We start from the raw sequence: 23,268 nt of genomic DNA on the forward strand, positions 1-23,268 counted from the left end.
ACTGTTACCACCTATGTCTGATAATAAAAAGTAGCTATGACTTCATCACTAAATATAAGTAGATATGCAATCATCACTAAAACATTTAATGTAAACATTATACTTCCAACAAGCCTATTGTAGGAAACGTAATTACATATCCTGCTCCTTTCCTAATGTATCCCAGGGGAGTTAAAGCTGTATTGTTATCCACTTCCCTTTTTAGGTAGCAATGCTCACTCTACAGACACTGCCATAAAGTTATAAAAACTGCTGCAAACTGTGTGGGCAAACAGTTGGCCACACTCAGCCTCACTTTCTGTGATTGTTAATGGCGACTTGTAGCCATGCATTTGTAACAGCAGGAAAGTGAGAACTTTCTGTTACTAAATTACTAAACTACTACTTCCTTAAATCCCCCCCCAATTCTGGCCCTCCCTTTCCACAACAGCCTTCCCTGTGTCCTTGTGCTCTCGCCCCTCCTTTTGTCAAGTATCAGCAGGCAAACTTTAGAAGTACACGCCCCTGCACAGCTCACTCATGCACATGCTTACAGTAGCAGTGAAGATCAGCAGCTCGGATGAGAACTGCAGCGGTACCAGGATCTACTTTTTGGGACAGATTTTTCTACATACCTGCTTCTGTTGTGGATTTGAGGAGCCACCATAGGAATAAGACTGAGTTGTGATAGAGCTACAATATATACAGGAGTGTGGGATGATTGTGGACACAGATTGCTCTATTGATTGCGAGATTAATAAGGAGTGGCTGCTGTGGTTGTTACTCACCGTTTGGAGTGTCAGACACACACAAACTGGTGGGAAGCTGGTGTGGGATTACTAGTCACTTGCAGGTTTCATCTCTTGCTGCTTCCTCTTCAACCACTCCCAACTTTACTTACAGCCTCATAAAACATTCTGCCCCTTCTCTCTGAACTTACTCTGTACATCTTTGTATCCCCACAAGCTGTCTCCCCTGTCTTCATTGGTATTCCCGCCACCAGCAACAATGGACCTGACATTGTGGCAGTACCAGTTCAGGATCATCATGCTGGGGGACTCCACGGTGGGCAAGTCCTCCCTGCTGAAGCGCTACACTGAGGACTTGTTCCTGGAGATCATCAACGAGACAGTGGGCGTAGACTTCTATGTTCACTTCCTGGAGGTGGAGCAGGGGGTCCGTGTTAAGCTGCAGTTCTGGGACACGGCTGGACAGGAGAGGTTCAGGTGAGAATAAATTCATCTTAGGACAGATGGGGGACAAGGTATTTGTCTTTATGCACCAGGCCTGGTAGTAGTTCTACCATTACTAGTACAGTGCCTCTTTGCCTTTACATGCCAGTCAAATGTATCATGAAAACAGAACACCATTCTATGATTAATATTCAAGATATGTCTGTGGTGCATGCAAATACACCTTCCAAATAAACTACCGCTGCTGGTCCCATTCACACCAGATCTGTACATCAGTGTTTGCTTCCAGCCATGACTGTATATCCACCCTGTCACCCTCACAAGATCACTGTGCAGTGTTTACAGAGTTACAGTATGTGTAATGCTTAAAGTGGAAAAGGCATTATTCTCCATGCTCAGCATATTTAATGAAAGAACTCAGAGAGACTTGTTTCATTCTGTCTCTAAATTCATTATTTCAGTTCTCCAGTTGACTGAACCGTAGCAAATTGCAAACTGTGCCTGTTTGTTTGCTTACCTTTTCTCTGCGTGGTATCTGTAGCCTGCTAATCCCACAAGAGTCAGCTAAAAGCTCAGGCAAATCTTATTTGCTTTCATAAAGAAGTATTCTAATGGAGAAGTAAGTTTTCACAAACTGGTGGCTGGGAGGATCCTTCTCTAAGCCTTTCCTTTGCTTTAAACATTCGGTCACTCATGGGGGAACGACTTGCACCCTGACAGTTTCATGATTAGGATAAAAAACAGTGGTTATCAGTTTCTCACAAAGAGAAGAATTTTTCTCAATCTGCTTATCTAAAAGAGCTCAACTCAAACAGTGGAGAGAATCAGATGATTATTTGCTCACTGGAACAGGAAATAAGTTGGTAGCAAAGTCTAAACTCTGCACTGCCCAGTGTGGGTTCTGGGTTTTTCATGTGTTGAAATTCAAATGTCCTCTCACTTGTTTGTTTATTCCTTTGTTTTTTCCTCAGGTCAGTGACCCGTTCTTATTACCGCAACTCAGTCGGAGGCCTGCTGGTGTTTGACATGACCAACCGAGCATCCTTTGACCATATTAAGGAGTGGCATGCCGAGGTGTGTGACAGAGTGCAGCCACATAAGGTTGTGTTTGTCCTGGTGGGTCAAAAGAGTGACCGAGATGCTCTTGGAGAGAGGGTGGTGAGTCGAGAAGAGGCTGAGAAACTGGCCGGTCAGCTAGGGGTGCCGTATGTGGAGGCTTCTGCCAAGACAGGACAAAATGTGAGGGAGTCCTTTGAACTTCTCACTCGACGGGTCTATCAGGGTCTTTTGAGTGGAGAGATAGAGCTGCAAGAGGGCTGGGATGGAGTTAAGTGCACTGTCCCACAGGCGCTGCAGTTACAGAGAGCCAGCCTGGCTCAGCCAAGTACAGCCGCCAAGAACAATAAGAAGTGCTGTGGTTAAACTGTGGACTGGTGGTCACCCACAGATTTGTGGTGACATTTTACGGAAATGTGTGGCCATCAGGACAAACACTGATTTGAACTGCATTTTTTGCACATTTGTGAAGATACAATCTTTAAAACTTAGCAAAAGATCGATTTGTTTCAAATTTTTGTTGTCTTAATATGTACAATATTTTGCCATTCCTAAGTCGGTGAAGATTTACTTACTTTAAAAATAAATCTTGTGGATAAATTCTAATGACTTTGATGATCCCTTAACTAAAGATAGCGCAATGGTAAATATCAGCATGCTAACATTGTCTCTGTGAGCATGTTAGGGTGGTAATAGTTGCATTTAGAAAAGTGTGGCTATAGAGTTTTGTTTAAATGCAAAATCTATAGATTGTTGTATTTATAAGACTTTGCAGAAAGGTCTGTGCACTCCTCTGTTCGATGCTGGCCTCACAGCTGATCTGAATTGATCAAGAAGAGAGGTTGTAATAATAACCTCCAGAAGCTGGAACTTTTTCCTTCTTAAGTCTAATAGGTGCTAAAGATGAGACTTTGTTATCATCGCAATCTACATCTTCCCTACCATCAATTCTCAGACCTTAAGACCCATGCACTGGAACCTGGAGGTCTGGTCTTACAGAACCAAAATTAATATGCAGTTAAATTGCTGCTCACAGCTCATGACCACACTAAGGTCATAACTTGTTTTGCTGGTTCTGTTCATAACTGGCAGCAGTTAAGTTACTGGGTCCCCTGGCTGAAATTATAAGCATCACCATAAGCCTTTATGTGAACTAATCTATTGAGCCTGAGTTGTTGTCTGGAAAAGGCTTTGTTGTAGTACCAATAATTGCACAGCATCCTGAAAGTGAGTGATTGTTTTCAGGCAGTTGTTGCAATTAATTCAATGAAAACTCCAGGGTGCCTTTGGATATTGTTCTTTTGAAATGTTGTGAGAAGTTCCCATAGCAATTACTGTTCACCTGGCTGATGAACAACCTCTTGTGTTTCTGCAAAAAATGCAGTTTATTTTGCCAAAAGACACCCAGATTCACTAATCAGTTGTTTACTGCTATGTCTGTATATTGGTTTGTGTCCTTGGTTCACTGTAAATATATGCAGCTACTAAAATAATTATATTTCAAGATTTTAAATGTTCTGCTTCCATTTTACCCTTGATGTATTTTCATATACTGTACATTAGTGTGGTATTTCTAAAACTACTGGGAGATTCAATAATTGTCAGTGTCATTAAATGTGGGGAATCACTTTTAAAGGAAAATCAATAGGTTAATTTGCCATAGGTTACTTATTTAAAAGCCTTTCCTCCAAACTTGAAGATAGGCATTTAGCTCCCTTGGCTAACTCCAGTCTGGCAACAGAAGCCATACTCCAAAACTTCTATTTGTTTGATAATATCAGTCATTTATTTATTTTTTTAATTTGACATTGTGAAAAGTCCAGGCATCATTTCTTTTACCATTATTTTGACGCAATTTGCTGAATTAGAAGTAAAAAATAAAAGTTACAGTGGTTGAAATAAATGTGTTAGTGTAATAAAACCTACATTCAGTAACAATACAGCACATACATTTCATCAATGAATTCAAAGAATGTACCGTATTTGCGGACACTATCTGCAGTATAGGAATTTGTTATTATAAACGCTCTATGCATTAAAAAAAACTATTATCAACAACATTGTACGAGTAGGGTGGGTAAACAGGGAGCCATAATCTTTTACATACTCAACATTTATGATTATCTATTACTTGCAAGATAACACCAAAGATCATTTTACGGAGGCAGATGAATCAGTAACATTTATGTCTAAATACTCAAGAGTATCAAAAGGCACGCTGGATACAGAGGTGCTCACAATCCAAAAGAAGTATCCCAGTAAATGTTTATTGACAAAAATACAATGAATAGAGTTCTGCCAGGCTTAGATTAATGAAAAAAAAAAAAAACAGAATCAGAGACAGCAATTACATTATTGTGTGATGGTGCTGGCAAAACACTAAAAAGTTAGGGAGACATGACAGAGAAACACTAATGTCAAAAGAAAAAAAAAATACTCCTACCCAAACCCTCTCTTTCTTCACCTTAGCCCAAAAAGATCCCAGTTGAAAAGGAAAAAAAACATACATATTAGTGTACAGTCTTGCTATTTTTTGGTTGTCTTGCGGATCAGCGCCATTCTCTGAAATGAAAAATTACAAAATGTTAGGTCCACCATAATATATGTTCATTCCAATACAAAAAAAAAACTGATGTTACTGACACAGATAAGATTATTAATCAACAACTGTGCACACTTACATGTAATGTACCACTTACATGTAATGTACCAATATTCTAATATGTCCAACAGAAACAAAACTTTCTGTTGCTCACCTGTTTGTGAGCCTCTGTGGTGCAAGCCTTCTTGAACGGCCGGATCTCATCTGAACCATAACCAGGAATCCACATGTTCCACTGGCGTTCTAAGAAAAGCAATGCACGTTCTCAGCAGGACACAGGCTGTAAGAATTACTCAGGCCTTCCAACAAATCTTCAGATCTAAAACACCTTATATTTATAAAAAGGAAATTTGAGAAACCTCAATTAAGAAATTAATGATTTGCTCATCTAATGGCCATGATACATGGGGCATAATTTGCCTACAAGTCCTAATCCCATCATTTTTGAAAGTTACTGTCACCCAGTAATTACAGGCTGACCACCAAACTATGGTCACTTACCAAGATGTAACTGAACATCCTTCACCTCCAAGGTGTTGGACTTCCGATGGCGTGCCAGCTGACAGGCCGCTGTCACTACACTTTCTATAAAGTCATCTGCAATTTGTAGCAGCATCTGAGAAAAGACAGGCATTTTGAAAACCATCAATCATGTTCAGTAAAGCAACATCCCACAACAGCTGGAAAGTCCCTTGTGTCCTCAGCTGCTCACACCATTTATCATGCAGCTAGGCTTTGAACAGAATAAGTTTCCACATGATGGATGTGGCAGTAAGGTTAGGGAAACTTTAGAGCAACACGATCGTACAAGATGTAAGTGATATTAATTTCACAGAAAAAAAATGTACTGTTGTTTATGCTTACTCTACACTTAAAAAAAAATCTCAGTACAGTGTTAATTTCAAACTGTAATTGAAACCACAGACCTCCTCAACATCCTCGTCCAGCTGCTCATTTGGGTCAATCTCTCTCACCAGGTCCTGCAGCTTCTTCTTACTGAGCACCTGCAACAGGAAGCAAATGTATCCATTCACTCCGTTACAAAACAGTTCATGGGTGCAGATGTTGTGAGCTCTCTATAGTAGTTTAGTGATGGCCTGAATTGCAATAATGACAACAGGACACACTTTTCTTCCACATTTAGAGGTTACTGTTTTCTTCCACATTTAAAGGTTACTGTTTCTAATTCATATACTACATTCATATATGTGGGCAGCAAGTCAGCAGGACTCTATCTAGATACCAGATTTGGTGAATAGAAATTGACTGACCTGAGATCCTTCTGGGCTACTTCTGCCAGGAGGGCCAGAGGCCCCCACAACCTTAACAGCTGTTGTGGTGCTATTAGCCATGCTGGTGGCCACAAGAAAAGGTGGAGGGACTCTGGAGTTTCACTGGAGGCTAAACTGTTGTGTCTCCTCTGTGTCTGTATGTGTCAGACAGTCCAAGATGGGCACAGGTGTAATGGGTTAGCTTCCGACAGGGACCACGTCCGTAAAGCTGGGAAAAGGCAGAAATTACACTGTTTATATACCAACGATATAATAATTAGGTTAAACAGATTGATCAACGGGCTTAAACTAGATAGCACAATCTTTAACAAGAGTTATATCAATGTTATATTTTTTCAGTTCCTATCAATACATGATTTATCTACTTAATTATTATTATTATACTCTCTTTGGTCGTATTTCACGGCGGTGTATACTTCATTTTCTTAACTAATGAAAATGACAATGAAATGTTGACTTTATTTAATTGCAGAGTTAACATTTTATTCAACTCCAAGTTAAGCACTCTGTAACTTTGTTCCGAAAAATTCTATGTATAATGTTTATCATTACATTAATTGCTTTTATAATGTTAAAAAACGTTTGCTATGTGTGTTCGCTACAAGACATAAACAGATTTAGCCGTAAAACATCGCTACGGGATCTGCTGAGAATATTAAAGGAGAAAGCAAAAGAACAGTACATTCAAAAAATAAAAACCCCACACATGTAACTATTCAGAGACTGGACCGCTTCAAGACATAAAGCAACCAAGTAAAATACCGACATAAACATAGCGTTATGTGCTAAAAACAATAGCAGCTATTAAGCGTTGCCGTTAGCCGGACAGGCTAATCTAGCACCTAATCTAGCGGTGTGGTTTTATAGACGCTGCATCTCGAATTTACGCTTTAAATCACCAACTTACCAAATTAAACAAACATTATCTGTCCATGTTTCGGCACCGCTCGCGGCAATATCGCAATTTGATACAGAAATGACCGCTTCAAATTACCTCTGGACAGCTAGCAAAATGATCGAGGATATTTTTCACTACTTCCGCTTTGTTTATACCTATTTCCTGTGGCAACACGTCACCTCTGCCCTGCCACCTGCTGGCTGTTCTGTAGAACTACACCAAGATCCAACAAATCGATGAGCTCCAATCCTCCTCTGCGTTAGTCACAGTCAGAGTGGATACGGCGCAGTGGCCGCAAACACCAAGGCTGGATTACAACCGGGCAAACCGGGAAACTCCCCAGGGGGCCTCAGATCTCTAGGGGCCCCAGAAGTCCTAGGTTTACTCCATATAACTTGAGTCTACATAATTTGTTTTTAGAAACGTGCACCACTAAATTACAAAATGAGCTTTAAGAGGCACTTTTTGAAGACAAATTTCAACTATCAAGTGGCAAGAAAGCCTTGGAAATGTTTTCTGGAGAGAAAACTTTGGATTTTGTGTGACCAACAGTCAATGCAAAGACAATGAGTTTACTCTCATAGAAAACTGAGGGACTGGCAACTATTCAAAAGCTGGCACCAGTGAAGTTTTGGTTCAAAATGGATTGATCAGTTATCAAACTTGATGCCAATTAAATTCTCTTTTAATTAACTAATCAGCTATTTCATTTCTGGTTGTTTTTTTTAGGTGCCTTGGGAAGTAATTAAACTACCATGCATATAACAAATATTTGTCAAAGGGCCCCCTTGAAGGAGGACTTGGAGTCACACACACACACATACATACATTTATATAACATTTTAACAGTGGCAGGCTTTAAGCAGCAAGACACGTAGCTTACTATCTGGCTGCAAGTGGAAAATTCATACTTTACAGTGTTTTATGTCACTCAGTCTAAACATGTCAAGTGTACGTGTGTGTACAGCAAACTATCTCTGAGAGCTTGGCAGACTGTGTGTTTTTCACTTTCTCCTCTCTCCTGTTCAGCTCTGGTTAACAGCTAATGAAACAAAGGTCACAGGAAATGATGCATAAAATGTTTGCTTGTTCGGCATCACATATCACATATCACGCCTGGAAATTTCGAAGCTCTGCGGAAACACGTCCAGACTTCTTTCAAGTTCCGCTGGACGCATTTGGAAAAACACCGGCCTCAACAACAACAAAACTTAGACCGAAAACGTGATAGGTCCGACTCCCCTTAGAGACAAATGACGCACTGGGAGTGGATTTGATTATTGGAGCAGCACCATTGCCTTCGTTTACTCTTCACATAAACAATATTTCAGGTGTGAGTTCTCATCGGTAAAGATGAGTCATAAGTCCCATGCTTTAACATAAAGCTTATAGAGCAATTTATCTTCGGCTTTATAACAATTTGAAATGATGGTTTCTTCGTGTTTCTGACTATTTTGAACCCACTTCCTGAAAAACACAGAAATGAAAGCCACACCTACACTGCGTTTCAGATAAATAGAGAGCAAACTTTCATTTCAGATCAGAAGCTGCGTAGGACTGCACATCGTTTGTCACAGCCATGAAAGTACTCCTGGTTGCACTGGTCGCCCTCATACACGGCAGTTATGGTAAATATGTTTTGTTGTTGGTTTAGTCTTAAAGTCTTTTTCTGGTGTTTTTTTTTCTCACAAATGTATTCATACAGTTGAAGCTCCAGGGTTTTGTTTTGTTGTGTGTGTGTGTGTGTGTGTGTGTGTGTGTGTGTGTGTGTGTGTGTGTGTGTGTGTGCTGCGTGTTTGTGTGTATCTGCGTACTTGTCTGTCTCTGAGCTTGGAGGAAGTTCTTCTGTAACAGTGATGGTTTTCCCCAGGTGGCTTCAAATTCAGATGAAAACAGAAACTGTTGTTGAAATTATCAAGAGACTGCCAAGAAAAACAATTAAATATATTTATGTATATACTGTATGCTGAGGCCAACCTCTTATTCAGTTCTTAACTGCGAAAAGAATATTGCAAACAGTTTTTGTGCAGTCTGTCTTGCCTGAAGTGAAAGACAAATTGCCTCTGTTGTTATCAGTGTCAGTAAAGTCGAAGAACCTGTTGTTGGTCATGTGGTCATGGTGACTTAGAGAGTCTCTGTAGTTTTCCAGCAGAAAACTGAAAAAAAATATCAGGGAAAACAAGGAGCTGTTTTGAAAGTGTTGCCCAGAACAGCAGTTAGATCCCCAGTACAGGTCAACGCTCCTGAGCCCCACATCCATTCATGTTGTGATCAGTAACCTGCATCTGTAATCTCTGTCCACATGCAGCCACTTTGCTCATTAAAGGGCCAACCTCTCCTGTTCTGGAGGGAGATTCGATCACACTGGAGTGTCTGTACACAGACTCTGAACTCAACATCAGCCAGGTCCGCTTTGAGATCTTCTCCAAGGTAAGTCATGGGAACAAATTGCTGGGTGGGTGTGAGAGAGAAGAGAGGAAAGAAGTGATGCATTTCAAAAGTTCAGGACTCTCCTCTCACCATTATTTGGCTTTGCTTACAACACTGCAGTAATTGTGGTGAGGTTATTGTTTGAAGTACTGTGAAACTGAAAAGTATAATGAATCTTAATAACTCTTGAAGTAATGGAAAAAAAGATAATTATGATATTTTTTTTTAATATGTAGACTGATACTATACATAAGCATGTCAAACTGAATGGATCTGAAACTTTATTGTCACGCCATAACTTTTATAGCCTAAACTAATTTGCAATGCCTGTCCCTAAATGGGTAACTGCTCTGTGTAAATATCACATCAAGCAGCTGACTTCCCTGAGGTTTGACACAGTGGGGAACTTTTTAAAAACTGTAACACATGAAATGTTTTAGATCAAAATACTTGTCACAGTAATGTAATGTGAATATGTCACTTTTGGAGAACACGTGACTCTGAGAATATGCAGCAAAAAATTACCATCGCCATCACCCACAACAATGATCCAATGATCGAATTAAGTTTTTTTTTTTTTTTTTAAGCTGCCATGTTTTTGCCTTTCACTTTCTTAAATATGTTTTTATATCACTATAAACTTACTGTGATTACAGTGGAATGGCCAAAAAAATATTTTTGTTTCAGTTTCCTTTTATTGTTTCTTTGTTCCTTTTATTCTCTTCCCCAGTACATCCAGAGCTGGCATCCAGTTTTTGAGCGATCTTGGTGCTTCTATTCCATGGAAACTCAGCGGACGGCTGATAGTCTAGTCCTGTCTATCCCTCATGCAGGAAGGTTCTCTGAGGGGCCCTACCGCTGTGTGTCCGACGCCGAAAATGTGACCGCACCAGACAACTCCTCCCAGCCGCTGTCCTTCAAAGTCCATTGTGAGTGCCTGGGTTGATATGCGTAGAAGCTGTGTGGGAGCTGTCTGCTGAAAGTCTGACACAATGACTCTATGACACTGTATTTCCTGTTTGAAAACAAAGAAACCTTAGATTTTTCATATTGTCTGTGTCCTGCAGAGGTCAAAGAGATTTGAAATGTCTGGTATAAGTGAGAATACCGACATTACTAACAAAGAGGGAAGCATATAAAACACCTGAATGTACATTAGTACACAGTCTAGGTGAGAAAACTGAACAGAGAAACTGTGAGTCCTTGCCGTTTTCTTCATATTTCTAACCAGAAGGAGATAAATACAATCCTTCAGATGCTGTAGACACAGCCTTCCTCACAGTGAGGCATCGAAAAACACATTAATAGTTAACAACACAAGACACATCTATGCAGGGCAGCTGCACAACAAAACAACTGCAAAAAAGTATAGATCCAATGCAAACACTTTATTACCTATGATATGCTGGCTACAGTCATTTCAGAATATTTTTCTGCACTCAAAGCTAGCAAAGATATATTGCCCTGATGGGGCTCGAGTTTAAAGCTGTCAATGCAGGATACACAATTGCATGAAACGGCATCCAAGACATAGCTAGCCAGATTATCTGTGTCCTCTATCTTCTCAGTAGCCATCAAATCGACCGTAATGCTGCTTGATAGGCTCCTCAGTCTCATGGGGGGAATCAATAAGAGGCAAAGATTAGAATGGACTAAAGGACTGAAGGAGACAGTGGAGGAGAGAAGCCAGGAGCTAGATGGACATGGGCCATCTATTGAGATGGAAGAGAAAATGAGCCATTATTCACAACACTGCCTCTCTAAAGACTTCGATAAGATGAAGCCTATTATCATTATTATTGATTGCTTGGAACAGTCTGTACCTCTGGGGGGCATTCATACTTGAGCCTATATACTCAAATAAACTTAAAAGATCTAAGTGTTTACCAGCTGCAACCACCACAAACATATGTTCAGTCACATCCTCAAACTCTTGAAGAAGTAGCTTCAGTGTATATTAAATCTCTTGCTTCATTAATGCCTGATCATGCTTCCCCATTCTCACCATGTTTTAGACATGGGAGAGCTGTCACTGTCCAGGGATGGCTACACCAGCTACCTGGGCGTCCCACAGGAGCTGAGGGTGCAACTTGGGGATGACGTGGAGCTGAAGTGCTCTGCCAGCTCATCAGAGGAGCCGAAATACTTCTGGCACAAAGAGGTGAGAAAGCCTTGGGAATTTGCACGATGGCAGTGCCCTCATTATGCTTTTGGAAACTTGTCATTCTGTCTCCTGCTCACTGCCTCCACTTTCGATGTGACCTCTTTATTTTTTCCTGTCTTCTTCCAGTCTCTCCAGGTCTCTCTTGGCTTTGTTCAAGCATTCTCTTAACTTTCTCTCCTCCTCTAACACGTCTCTGTTTCTCTCCCTTACTCTGTCAAGCCACTTGTTTCCCCTTGCTTGTCGTCTCTCCATCCCCTTCACAGAAGAAGTGCTCTGTATTTAAGTGACCAGTTGGCTTAGGCCCACGTCTCGCTGGGGATTGCAACTTGCCCACTTACAGAGGATTAATAGTTTAATGAGGTCTTGACAAGAGCCAGTCAACCTGAAAACAATTATGCGGAGAGATTTCTAATGATTTTTTAGTGTTTGGTTAACCGGCATTGAATTATTCAACTGGGTTCTTCGCTGAGCTAAGAAACCCCCGCCCGAGGGAAATTAAGTCGTCTCGGTGTAAAATGCCATCGTGACAACAGGCATGTAGAACAAGAAAAATTTGATGAGCTGGGAGATGCACTATACCCTTGTTGTGAGAAAATGGTATTACACTTTCAAGGTGTCATCAAAATCACCACGACCAGGTATGATGAAGCTATGCACCTATGAATATATCCTGGGAACAGGCAGACGAAATTGCCAAGTTTCCGCTTTTGTTATTCTTCTTGATAAGTCGGCTCGGGGTTAATATGCTTGTTAAAGGGTCACTGCTAATCCTGGTTTTAAATGGGCTTACAAGTCCAAATCCAATTCAGTGGACATTTTATACTGCTAATACTGTTTGTCCTTCATATGATCACATGTAGCGCTTTAGGTTTTTGTCATCATTTGTTGGATATGCAGTCATTTTGATGAAGAATAACAATTATTGTCAGCATGAGTGACAGGTCCGTCACCTGATGGAGGTGGAATCATTTAGCGCACCAGCACACACGATTCACCTGTCAATCTGTTCGTGCTGCATTTACAGAAGTCACAAGACCTTTGGAAAAGAGGAATGACACATTCAAGGAAATGATAAGATGAGGTTGGAGTCCTTGATGGGAGTGTGTTCATTTGTGTGAGTGTGTTTGTCTGTGTGTGTGTTAGCCCACTGTATGTTTGACAGGAATGAATATAGGGCAGAAAGTGGCATCAGAATGGCCCACTTTGACAGACAGTCGCCGCAGGCACATTGGCCCCCGGTAATGACAGCAGGACAGAGGCAGAAACGGGCCACTGCTTTGGGAGCCAGTGGATTTGCATACAAAATGCTGCTTTGGCCAGACCTGGCCTTTATGGGAAATCCTCTTAATTCAGATCCATTCAAATTGAAATGGACTTTCTTGGCAGGAGCTGCAGCTCCCAGGAGCCAAATCATTTGCATGGTGTAATGTCTTTTTTTTTTTCTTTTTTTACCCCCTCCTCCACGTTCGTTTGTTTTCCAATCCTTGTGTTTGGCCTATTATTTGTTTCCTCCCATGTTGGGCTCTATCTCATAATAGTGCTGCTATTTTTGTGTCAACAATTCATCCCACTCCCCTGCCATCTCATTATGTGTTGTGTTAACAGTGTGTTGTTGCAGCATCATTCTTTGCGGATGATGGTGTTATCTGGGTTATTGACTTGTGTCGATGTGTATTCATTCATTGGGATTAGTGCTCAGGTAAATACACTTCATTTGGGACTTAGGGGACTGTTCTCTGAGGGACACCAGCAGATATTTCTGTCATTCTGCCTCTGTTCCACTACCATTGCCAGTCTCTCCATTTCTCCCTATCTTGTTCTGTTTTGCTCTCTCTTTGTCCCTCTTTCCACAAATTCAAAATGACACTTTCTGCTCCTTTTCTATCACCTGCTCTCTTCTCTTTCTACACTCGTCATTTTTGACAGTCTGTGTTTCTATCTCTGTCTCTCTCTTTTGTCTGCTAGCATTGTTTATTCTCCACCTCTGTTGTGCTTCCAGCTAAGCACAATTTTAATTTGTCTTGAAGGGTTGCAAACAGTCTGTCCAATAAAATATTATTTCTACTTTGTGCCCTTATTTCTATTTGTTTCACTAACTTGTATGCTCTCATATGTCTCTTTCTTTCCCTCTCAGGGTAGCGACTGGATCCTACCTTCCTCTAAGCTGACACTGAAGAAGGTGAATGCGATGGATGGAGGACAGTACACTTGCATGGCTGAACATCCTTCCATGGAATCACTCAGCAAGAAACGCACAGTCACCATCACTGTACTTCCTGGTGAGAAAAAACTTCAGATCTACCTGGACAAGGCTTGTTGCCCTTTGTACTGACTGAGTCTAATCAGTTGTTTTCCACTTCCCTTTTCTAAACACTGGTTTTGGATTTCTTTGTAACTGTTGGGAAATTCAGCTTTCAACATTCTCTGAGCAAAAAAACACAGTGTTGTGCTCTATTTCCTCTTAAAGCAGCTACTCAAATGTGACCAGAAAGGTCAGGTGTCTGGGTGCAATTACATCATCAGGGACATAAGTAGAAGTTGTTATTTGTGTGGGACTTTTGATGCCTGAAGTTTTTAAGGAATTAGCATGGGGTTGAGGTTTAATTTATTTGCCATAGAAATTGTGTAGGAAGAAGACGGTGACGCTCCAACAAAGAGAAGTGAAAACATTTATGAAAGCACCTCACATTAAAAAGGTGAAAGGACAAAGAACTTCTGAGTGAAATTACCTCTGAAATGTCAAATGAAAATGCAAGATGATCATACCAGAGGAATGGAAATGACAACAACTGAGCTTTAAACATAAGTGCACTTTAGAGCACAGAGTGAAGAGATACAGACTCAAGAGGAATTCGAAATATTTTGAGCCATTAGAAAGTGAATTTTATGAGCAGGTGATTGGTTGCGGCACTTTTGTTATTTTATTTTATTTTATTTTACTTTATTTGAAAATGATTTAGATGCACCCACGGGACTTTCTAAAATCTTAAGAAAATATACAGTACATGATAATAATAAGTGAAAGTCAGCAGATGCTGTTTGATTAGAAATCCAGTTGTCTGATTGACAGATGTCTACAAAGTTTTTTTGTCTGAATTTGTATGATGGACAGTCCTATTCTATTCAAGTGTAGGACTAATTTCATTACAACATTATAGCTAATCCAATTTATAGCACTTCATCTGTCTTCATCATCTTTATCAGTGACCTGTGAGATGACTGCTCTGTGTTCATGCACTACAGTTTTTAAACATCCGGCTCTCACCCAGCAGAATTCATGAGCCTTGCGATTTCAATCATTGAAATTACGCAACCTCTAAAAATGCAATTAAACCAATACATGTTATTTATTATGCTAGAATTATCTTATTACTTCTTCAGTTTACTTGTTGGTCACTGTGCTCCACAACATCTCCAGTGTTTGCTGCTGCTTCAAAATGTCATAACCTTAATTTTTCCACATTTACTTTGTCCGGTACTCTAAAGAAAGGGTTTAGAACATAAGGTCCACAAAATCCACTTTTTCAAATATTAATTATATATTGAAAATTCATGCACAAGGAAGAAAAGCAGTTTTTTTTCTTAAAAGATTGTCACAGGCAGTCTTCTGTAAGATCAGTGCTGTGTATTAGACTCTAAATGTCTAACAGACACTCTCTTCTCCCACAAACAAGAGGTTCTGTTAGAAGCTTTGCCTGGAGGTTGGAAGCTCATAGTTTAGCTGATTTCAGATTCGGTGTGATGCATGTTCCCCTTCGTGTCTGACTGATCTGTTCCACAGAGAATGCCCCTTGGTACGAGTCTAGTAATGGCCGTCTCATTTTGATGACCTCGGCTGCGGCTGTGGCTCTCCTGGTGTTCATCCTTTCCGTGAGTGTATTCCTGTGCCGCAGGGCCAAGCAAACCACAACCAGCAAGGGACCCATGTAAGAAACAACTGTCTGAGTATTTGTGTCTGCTCCTATTTCATAATAAGCAATCACTTTGCTCTTTGCTTATGCTCTTCATCTTAAATCATGTCCAAAATCTGATGGATAACATGCCTCTGAATGCAAGTGAGTGTGTGTGTGTGTGTGTGTGTGTGTGTGTGTACACTTTCCTCTTTCCCTAACGTAGCCCCAGTCTCTCCTCCTGCAGTTTGACTTCGTATTACAGATGTGGCTATTGCTGCAATATTTCATTCTGTCTCATGTGATAGGACCAGGGCCATTTCAGTTACAGTGTGTGTGTTTTGTGTGCACCTTGGCGTGTACTTCATATTGCGTGTGTGTGTGTTAAGTATGCAAAGTGTTCTTGCAAAAAACCTTTCCATACATGTGCAGACAAATGCCGGTGTGCTTTTATGTGTTTTAAAAGGCAATATAACACTGAATATTAAGGTCGGCCTCTGCAGGTCTGACCTACTTGACCTCATCCATGATCTATTTTATGTTCCTTCCTCTGCCATGTGTTTCCACATACTTTCTGCTAATGAAAAGCCTGGGCTAATAGCAATGGGTTTAGTTCTGTGATAGTATATAAAGTATAAAAAGGGCCACGGCAATGATAAGAACATTAGTGGAAATCCCATTAAACCTGTATCCTGACAGCACGTTAATGTTCAACGTGACCCTGTACAGCTTCTCTCATTAAAGTCTTATCCATAGGACCTGAAAAAAAAGCATTTTCAAAAGACAGAATTTTCATAAATGCGTGCTTTATATATGACTTCTGTGTCTTTGAGGTGGCACAAAAGAAAAAAGTTTAAACCTTACAAACATGGCTGAGCATGCGCTGCCATGAGTGTACAAGCACGTGTGTACAAAGATGGGCAGAGAGCGAAAAAGAGACAAATGGACTTTCATATCAATAGCCAGGTGTGGCTCCATCGCTCAGTTATAGTCTATAATTTCCTCACTTATACTTTTCTAGTGCCTACTGGGAGGTCGATATACTGATAATCATGCTCCTTTGTCTTTCCTTCTCTCCCTCTCTTCAGTGATGACCGGTCTCAGAAAAAGCCTATCTATAAAGCCAGTTCGGAGTCCCTACCCTCTGCCTGTGGAGACAAACAGCCTCTGGTGTGACTGCATGGGCAGGTGGAAGGATGAGGAAGGGGCAGCAAGATGGAGTGAGAGACGAGGAAGATGGAGTGGGTGGCCAGAAAATGACGGATGGTATAGAAGGGATACTTAAGGAGGGAGGGAATGGGGTAAGGTTATGAATGGTCACACTGGGGGAGGAGAGAGGGAGGAAAGGTGGGAGGCAAAGAGGGGTATTGGAAGAGTGTAGGGAGAACAAAATCAAAATCAGTAACAAGCTGGGCGCAAAAAAAGAAAAACCTGAAGGGCAAAAGATTGCTTTAGAGACACAGACGCTGCTTTGCTTGTGGGTGTAGACTGCAGTCATGCGTCTTGGACAAAAAGGTGGGCAATTTTATCTTCATTTATTCTGCAGCATGGAAAATGGTGGGGGATGATTCTTGTGTACTGTAAGAGCTGAAAAGACTCCACATGCAATTCTCTCCTTTCTGTTGCAAACATAATTGCTCAGCTGTGTATTACGAATGAACCATTTGGGTGATGGGACAAGGTTTTATTTTGTTGATTTTGTTTCCCTTTCAAACTTTTTTCCAAAGCAGAACCAGCTCAAAGCATTTGTGAAAATGTTATTATAATCTCTCTTTACCATGAAAGCTCTCAAGCACATTGCACTCTACTATTTAATTTTCTGTACTTTGGATTTATTCTATAATAAATGGCTTCCAGAAAATATTTACTGTCCTCCTGCGTGCCATTTATTTTGTTCCGTTTTAGAAATACAAAAGAGGTTGGGGAATATTGACGACATGGTGAAAGCCGAACATGCATGCTTGCTTGGCCGCACATCTACTTGTGAGTGAGTGCTATCTTAGGCTTGCATCAGCTTGTTTACCGACCTTCCCCTTCCGTCAGTAAGACCGTATTCTGAAGCAATGACCTTTTACTCAAAGTTCTGTGCCTGTATACTTGTGTTTTGTTTTTTTTTCCATCTGTCTGTAAGCACAAAACCCATTCTCAGTCAGTTCAGCTCACAAACACACAAAATCTAAAGACTCTGACTTTCACAGAATGAAAATAATTCTAAAGTCAGGTAACCTTGGAGCATTTCACATTCATTGTAAGAGCATTGTTAGCCACTGCTAGTTCTTTTTTAACTGGATCAGATTTAGTCTATTCCAATTCTCTGCAAAATAACCATCAAAGCCTACAACTTCATCTTTTTAATTTTCTCCTCTGTTGCCTTGTAACCCTTAACGCTGTGCCACAGCACCATCGCTTATTACCATAACCGTGCTCATAATGCTGAGAATTTCATTACGCTTGTCTGTTGAAGTTATGTTGGGTTTTATGTGGTTTTATTATCGGTGTGTGGTTGACCGTAGGCCGTCGTTAATAATGGGCGAAGTGGCAGTTCAACAGTGACACTCCATTAACGGGTGCATGCACCACAGAGCACAGCCAGGATAATGTTATTAAACTGATTATTCAAGCCCCCTGTACAACTCGCCTCTGCTGCAGCCATCCTTTGTTGAGTATTTTACAGACTCCTCGCATTTCTTTTCCACCCCTACAAACTTCTGCTTACTTTATGTCTTCCGCCGAGCCCAGGAAACTAGAAACAACAAATAGGGAGACTATAACCAAAACAGAAAGACTTTTAAAAAACTGTCACGCTCTGCAGGAAATAAAAAAAAAAAACAATGTTGTAAATTTAAAATGCCCCCTGCATGTGAAATGCCAGTGAGCACCATTTTGTTTTGGCCTTTGAGTCAGTCATGAGTGAAAAGCTGCGTGCTCCCTAGTGGGCTTTGGTCCAGGGGCTTCATCCGGTTGGCCAGAAAAGACAAGATTATGTATCAGGAATTTCACACAGTGGAGCTGTCCCTGAGGTACGAGGCTCTGTTTGTGGGGGAGAGAAGTGTAGTTTACAGTGACATTTTGACCTTGATAGTGCCTCATGGATAAACCACCAGACAACAGCTTAGGGCAATGCAGGAGCTGTGCACAGAATACAGAGGAGATAAAATGCCTTTCCTGGTCAAAGCAGGGTCCTAACTGGACAAGGATGCAGACATTAAAGTCAATAAGTTAGGTAGGCAAACATCCTGGCACCCCTCAGTACACAAACCTACATGTAAAGGTGAGTTATGCCAAACATGACACCTCATTGCCTAATACATTCAAGTGCCAGACATTTGTAACTGTATGCCATCACCCACTGCTGTTCTCGTCACGGTCACTTGGTTTTGTATGTGCATCCTGCATATGTTGTGTCAAATGGCAGAAAATGAAGGAGTGAAGTTTGCTGGTGAAGCAGGTGTTTTCCCTCATTACTTCCTGACAATGCCCCATCTGGTGCGGGGGAGCTGCTGCCACCGACTCCCTGCCAAGTGGGGAACAAACACTCGCAGAGAGGCTGACAGGGAAAAATGACATGGGATGGGAATTGGGGAATAAGCGGGGCAGATATTATCCTCACCAAAACAACGAGGTTAAAACTCAAGAAAGAAACTCATTTAGCGGCGAAAGCCTCAAGCTGAGACTTTAAGATCTTGCGCAGATCCACGAGTCGAGCTCAGATATGAGGAGAGAGTTCAAAGCAACATAAGCAAGTTAAGGGTAGAAATATTAATATTAATGCTAACAGACTGCTTTGATGCTTTACTGCCTGTTTGAACTTTTCTGACTGTTTGAACCAAACTGACCAATGTGTCTGGGGGATTTGTGACAGATGAGAGAGACGCCAAAGCAGATTTGAGATCCATGACGTGATATACCAAATAAAACCTGAAGGAGGCGCCAAAGATACAGTTTCAAAAAGATGCTTTCAAGCTCTGGAGGCTCGAAGCCCGTAGTATAACACTAGATTAGGGAGGGAAAAAGGAGATGTGGCAAGAAAAACAATTTTCATAATGGAGCAGCGCTCTCTGACTGGAAAACACAATTATGGGTAAACTGTGGCCACAGCATGAGGGTAAAGTTAAAGAGCCCCTTTAGCAGGACCTAATAGGCCCTGACTACAGATGAGCAGGAACACTGGCTCGTCCGAAGCGCAAGTTTTTGTTCCGGGCCATTACCGTCACTGTGAACGGTGATTTAACTGAATACGCTCAGGTCTGTTCCCGGCTCTCCTTGATGAGTCCCTGCAACAAAATGTCCACTAACTTAAAAACACACCGAGGCGTCTGCGCATATGATTTTTTTTTTTAAGTTAAAAGAAAACCAGGCGTAAAGTAATAATTCCTGTTTGCCATCATGTCAGTCTTAAAAACAGGGAGAAAGTGAGTCCACCTGATTAATGACATGCAATTGAATCAGCACTAATACGCTAATACAGGCACTGATTAATCTACATCATCTTCTTCCAAGTGACTTCAGAATGCAATAAATGATTGCAACATTATTGTCTCTTCCAACAATAAACATCTGTTTCATTTTCGTCATCTTAATCATTGTGCCACACATCCTTTTCGCTCCGTGGAACTGAATTTGAAATAAATTGGTTATTTGTGTCGGAAAATTAATGTTGGTTATCAATCACGTTTAGCGCGAATTGATTTCAATTAATTGGAAGATGCAGCCCTTCTTCCCTCCCCAGTTCTCCTCCCCTCCTGTATGGCCAGTCGCTTTTTGAAGCCCAACCCCTCCTTCTCATTCGCACACTCCTCCACCTGCTCCTTCTCTCTGCAATTGGTCAGCATGTCACACAGGCCCGCCTTAGTGGTAAGCTTCAAAATTCATTTACAATGTAAAGTAACCAAGTAAAACCGGCCAAGCCATCACATTCAGGCATTCAGAGGGAGAGAACGTGGGTGTGTGTGAGAGGGGACATTACTATGTAAAGTCCTGCTGTTACGCACCGAGCGCTTGATAAAACACACACACTCGTTCACGCACAGTCGCAAACGCGCGCACGCCCAAACACACACACATACGCACACGCAGACGCTGAAGGCGCCATCGGAGAGTGAACCTGCGGGTTCATGTCACTCTGATTTCTCCAAGGAAGAGGAATACTGAGCAAGAGATCCGAGGGGAATATCGGCGACAGCGATGGCTTTCGCGACCGTGTGGAGCTACTGCGTCCCTCTCGCCGTCATTACAGTCGCCTGCTTGGTGCGCACGGGTAAGCCTCGAACGAGAGAATGAATGAGTGTGATTTGAATGAGCGTGAAGCTGTTTCGATGTGTTGTCTCTAAGTTTGCTCAAGTGTTCGAAGAAGAAGCTGATAAAACGCTTAAAATTGCACCCGGGCAGACTTGTCAAGCAGGGAAAAGACAGGAAGAAGGAGCGCACCGCGAGACAAAAAACACGTGCGGATATTTCAGTTTACAATCATCCTGCGGACCAGTGTTAGTAGTCAACACCGGGTAATTAGAATCAAACCCCTTTGCGCCAGTCTGGTCTACATTTTGTCACATTTCCCTACTTGGGTATGACTCGTTGTGTTTATCACTTCACGGAAGTGATAATTCGGAAAGACCCCAAAATGCCTCAAAAATAAAAGCAAAAGTGAAAAGAACAGGCTTGCCCGTACTTTTTGCCCACGCGGAATATTTAATGAAATCATCCCATGCTCTGTTGACCCTCGTGCGTCATAGAATTTGGATTATTGTGTTTTTTTTTTCTGAACAGTCCGTGTCCGTGACACACGTCGCCTAAAGCATCACCTACTGCATACAGCTATGCATGTACACATTTCCGATTGAATATTCTGACAGCCACGAGAGCTCATAACAAATGCCCGCAGTGGACCAGACATGTGTCACATAGCAGACTCAGCATCGGTGTCTGTTACTGCTTTTATATTCTGCAGTAATGTGAGGGACTGAAAGTACCTTTGAGACCTCAGCTTATCAGATACAATAAGATCTAACAATCTATTACAAAGCCTTCTAATGGCACCTTCAGTGCCTTTGTTGCTTTTATTTTCCCACTGAAACATCTCAGCCTGGGATAGTCCTGCATCGCTCCCCTGTACGCACAATGTTTTTTCACGGTCACTCACTACCCTATAACTGGTGCATATGCTGCAAAAATAAGGATTTGGATTAGGCTCAGTCATAACTCTGAGCAGGTATTCTGTGCCATCTACTTGTATATGGATTGAAATACAGACTCATAACAAACCTTATTAAATTCCACCCAAAGCTTCAGGGATTCTGACTGGACAGGAATGGTAACGAGGAAGTGCACACAGATGTTGCTTCAGTGGTTTGTGTCCTGTGGTGGTTGTGCTCTTTGGGGCTTTGTTTACGTTGTCCTGAGGCAGTGAAGGGGTTAAGTGCTCGGTTGGGCTTTGTCACGGTCAAACCTGTACTGTGTTGTTGTGATGATGTCTCTTGTGTATAGGGAGTGCTACTTTGCTCCACAGCTATTCTCCTGGTTGTACTGATACCAAATTCACCATGGCTTGTGTATTGATTTCTTTTCTTGTGTGTGTGTATCTGTTTGTATGTCTGCTCAGTGTAGGGTTCATTTATATGCATGAGTGTGTAGGCGTTTGTACATTAGTCTAACTGGAGTACTGTGTAGGATGTGTGTGTGTGTGTGTGTCTGGATGCCCAATTTATGAATATGCTTGTGTGTTGCATGTAAATGTGCTTTACGTCTGTATGCCTGTGCGTGTGCGCTGCTTACAGTGCTGGGTTTTGCCTGAGCTGCAGGCAACCTCTGCTGGGGGCTGCTCAATGATCACTGTCATTAATCTAGCCACTGACAGGGGCCGGGAGGGACAGGGGGCCTGGGGGTGGAGGGGTGTTACAGGCAGGGAGTGGATGGAGGAAGGAGGGAGAGGAGGAACTGTAAAGACGGTTTGTTTCTGAACACCGTGCACATGTGCACACATACCTTGCATGTGTTAAAAAACTATTTCTGATAATAAATCATCATGTCTTGGTTATTTTTCCTGCAAAAACAAAAATGGTGAAACCAATTAAGAGGAAAGGCAAAGGGAGAGGCAAAAGTGGGAGGGGATGGGGGTGGGTGGCTGTTATTATGCTAGGAATGAGATGGACAGATTGATTGGGCAGATAGATGGATGAGCGGACAGACTGAGAGGGTGCTGTGAAGATGGTGAGGCTGAGAGACTTGGGTCTCCTTTGTGGAGTGAAGGAGAGACAGAGGAATGGAAAGATGGAGAGAGAAAGAAAGGCAAAAAAGAGCAAGGGAGAGTGGGAGAAGAAAGGCAGAAAGACTTCACAGTGTGTCTGACGGGCAGGCCTGGGGGACCCACATGCACACAGACACACAATCACTCACACACAGAGTCAGCGGTGTGTGTTTGTGCACTGTGTGCATGACTTTGTGGGGGTGGCTGATCCACAGCAGCTGTGGGCCAAACTTACACTCCACGTACAGTAACAAATGCTGTTAACTCCACCTCTGCTGCAAGCCCAACCTTAATTGCTACCACGCATCCCTCCATCACTTCCATTCTCCCGCCTCCTTCCTATTCCTCTCATATGCCTCCATTACCACCTGCCTTATCGCTGTGTGCATTAAATCACCTCCATTTGTTTATTTGAATGTGTGCAATGAGAGCCATCCGTTTGAGCTTGTTCCCCATCATGCTGTTTGGACCTTGGCTGGGGCTCTGGCGATTGAAAAACGGCAGCAGTTGGACGTACTTGT

At 41.8% G+C, this 23,268-nt stretch overlaps 4 protein-coding genes across 5 annotated transcripts in view; 3 read left to right on the top strand and 1 right to left on the bottom strand.

Moving 5' to 3' along the window:
- The first annotated feature begins 496 nt into the window (after window positions 1–496).
- rab42b (RAB42, member RAS oncogene family) lies at window positions 497–4,295 on the top strand. Its single transcript, XM_041044811.1, has 3 exons — window positions 497–832; window positions 946–1,205; window positions 2,144–4,295. The coding sequence occupies exons 2-3, from the start codon at window positions 988–990 to the stop codon at window positions 2,592–2,594; spliced, it is 669 nt and encodes a 222-aa protein (XP_040900745.1). The 5' UTR covers window positions 497–832; window positions 946–987; the 3' UTR covers window positions 2,595–4,295.
- Window positions 4,296–4,476: 181 nt separating this feature from the next.
- Window positions 4,477–7,195, bottom strand: taf12 (TAF12 RNA polymerase II, TATA box binding protein (TBP)-associated factor). Of its 2 annotated transcripts, none has more exons than XM_041044814.1 (6): window positions 7,117–7,195; window positions 6,102–6,330; window positions 5,757–5,834; window positions 5,332–5,446; window positions 4,985–5,073; window positions 4,477–4,790 (listed from the first exon to the last, which is right to left on the bottom strand). In XM_041044814.1, the coding sequence occupies exons 2-6, from the start codon at window positions 6,180–6,182 to the stop codon at window positions 4,755–4,757; spliced, it is 399 nt and encodes a 132-aa protein (XP_040900748.1). In that variant the 5' UTR covers window positions 6,183–6,330; window positions 7,117–7,195; the 3' UTR covers window positions 4,477–4,754. The 2 variants fall into 2 exon arrangements, with proteins under 2 accessions (XP_040900748.1, XP_040900746.1); XM_041044812.1 differs by having other exon boundaries at window positions 7,030–7,177.
- A 1,303-nt stretch (window positions 7,196–8,498) lies between these two features.
- Window positions 8,499–17,367, top strand: si:ch211-79k12.1 (uncharacterized protein LOC568891 homolog). The gene is made up of 7 exons (XM_041044682.1): window positions 8,499–8,648; window positions 9,329–9,450; window positions 10,181–10,379; window positions 11,466–11,611; window positions 13,749–13,893; window positions 15,396–15,540; window positions 16,593–17,367. Exons 1-7 carry the CDS (start codon window positions 8,600–8,602, stop codon window positions 16,678–16,680), a joined length of 894 nt encoding a protein of 297 aa, XP_040900616.1. The 5' UTR covers window positions 8,499–8,599; the 3' UTR covers window positions 16,681–17,367.
- A 3,025-nt stretch (window positions 17,368–20,392) lies between these two features.
- Window positions 20,393–23,268, top strand: part of cadm4 (cell adhesion molecule 4) — a 134,614-nt gene continuing 131,738 nt past the window's right edge. Inside the window, exon 1 of the mRNA XM_041044045.1 lies at window positions 20,393–20,761. Within this exon, the coding sequence (XP_040899979.1) occupies window positions 20,689–20,761 (73 nt within the window). The 5' untranslated portion in view covers window positions 20,393–20,688. The remainder of the gene's footprint in view (window positions 20,762–23,268) is intronic.

The sequence above is a fragment of the Toxotes jaculatrix genome, chromosome 8 (genome assembly GCF_017976425.1).
Source record: "Toxotes jaculatrix isolate fToxJac2 chromosome 8, fToxJac2.pri, whole genome shotgun sequence".
NCBI lineage: Eukaryota > Metazoa > Chordata > Actinopteri > Toxotidae > Toxotes > Toxotes jaculatrix.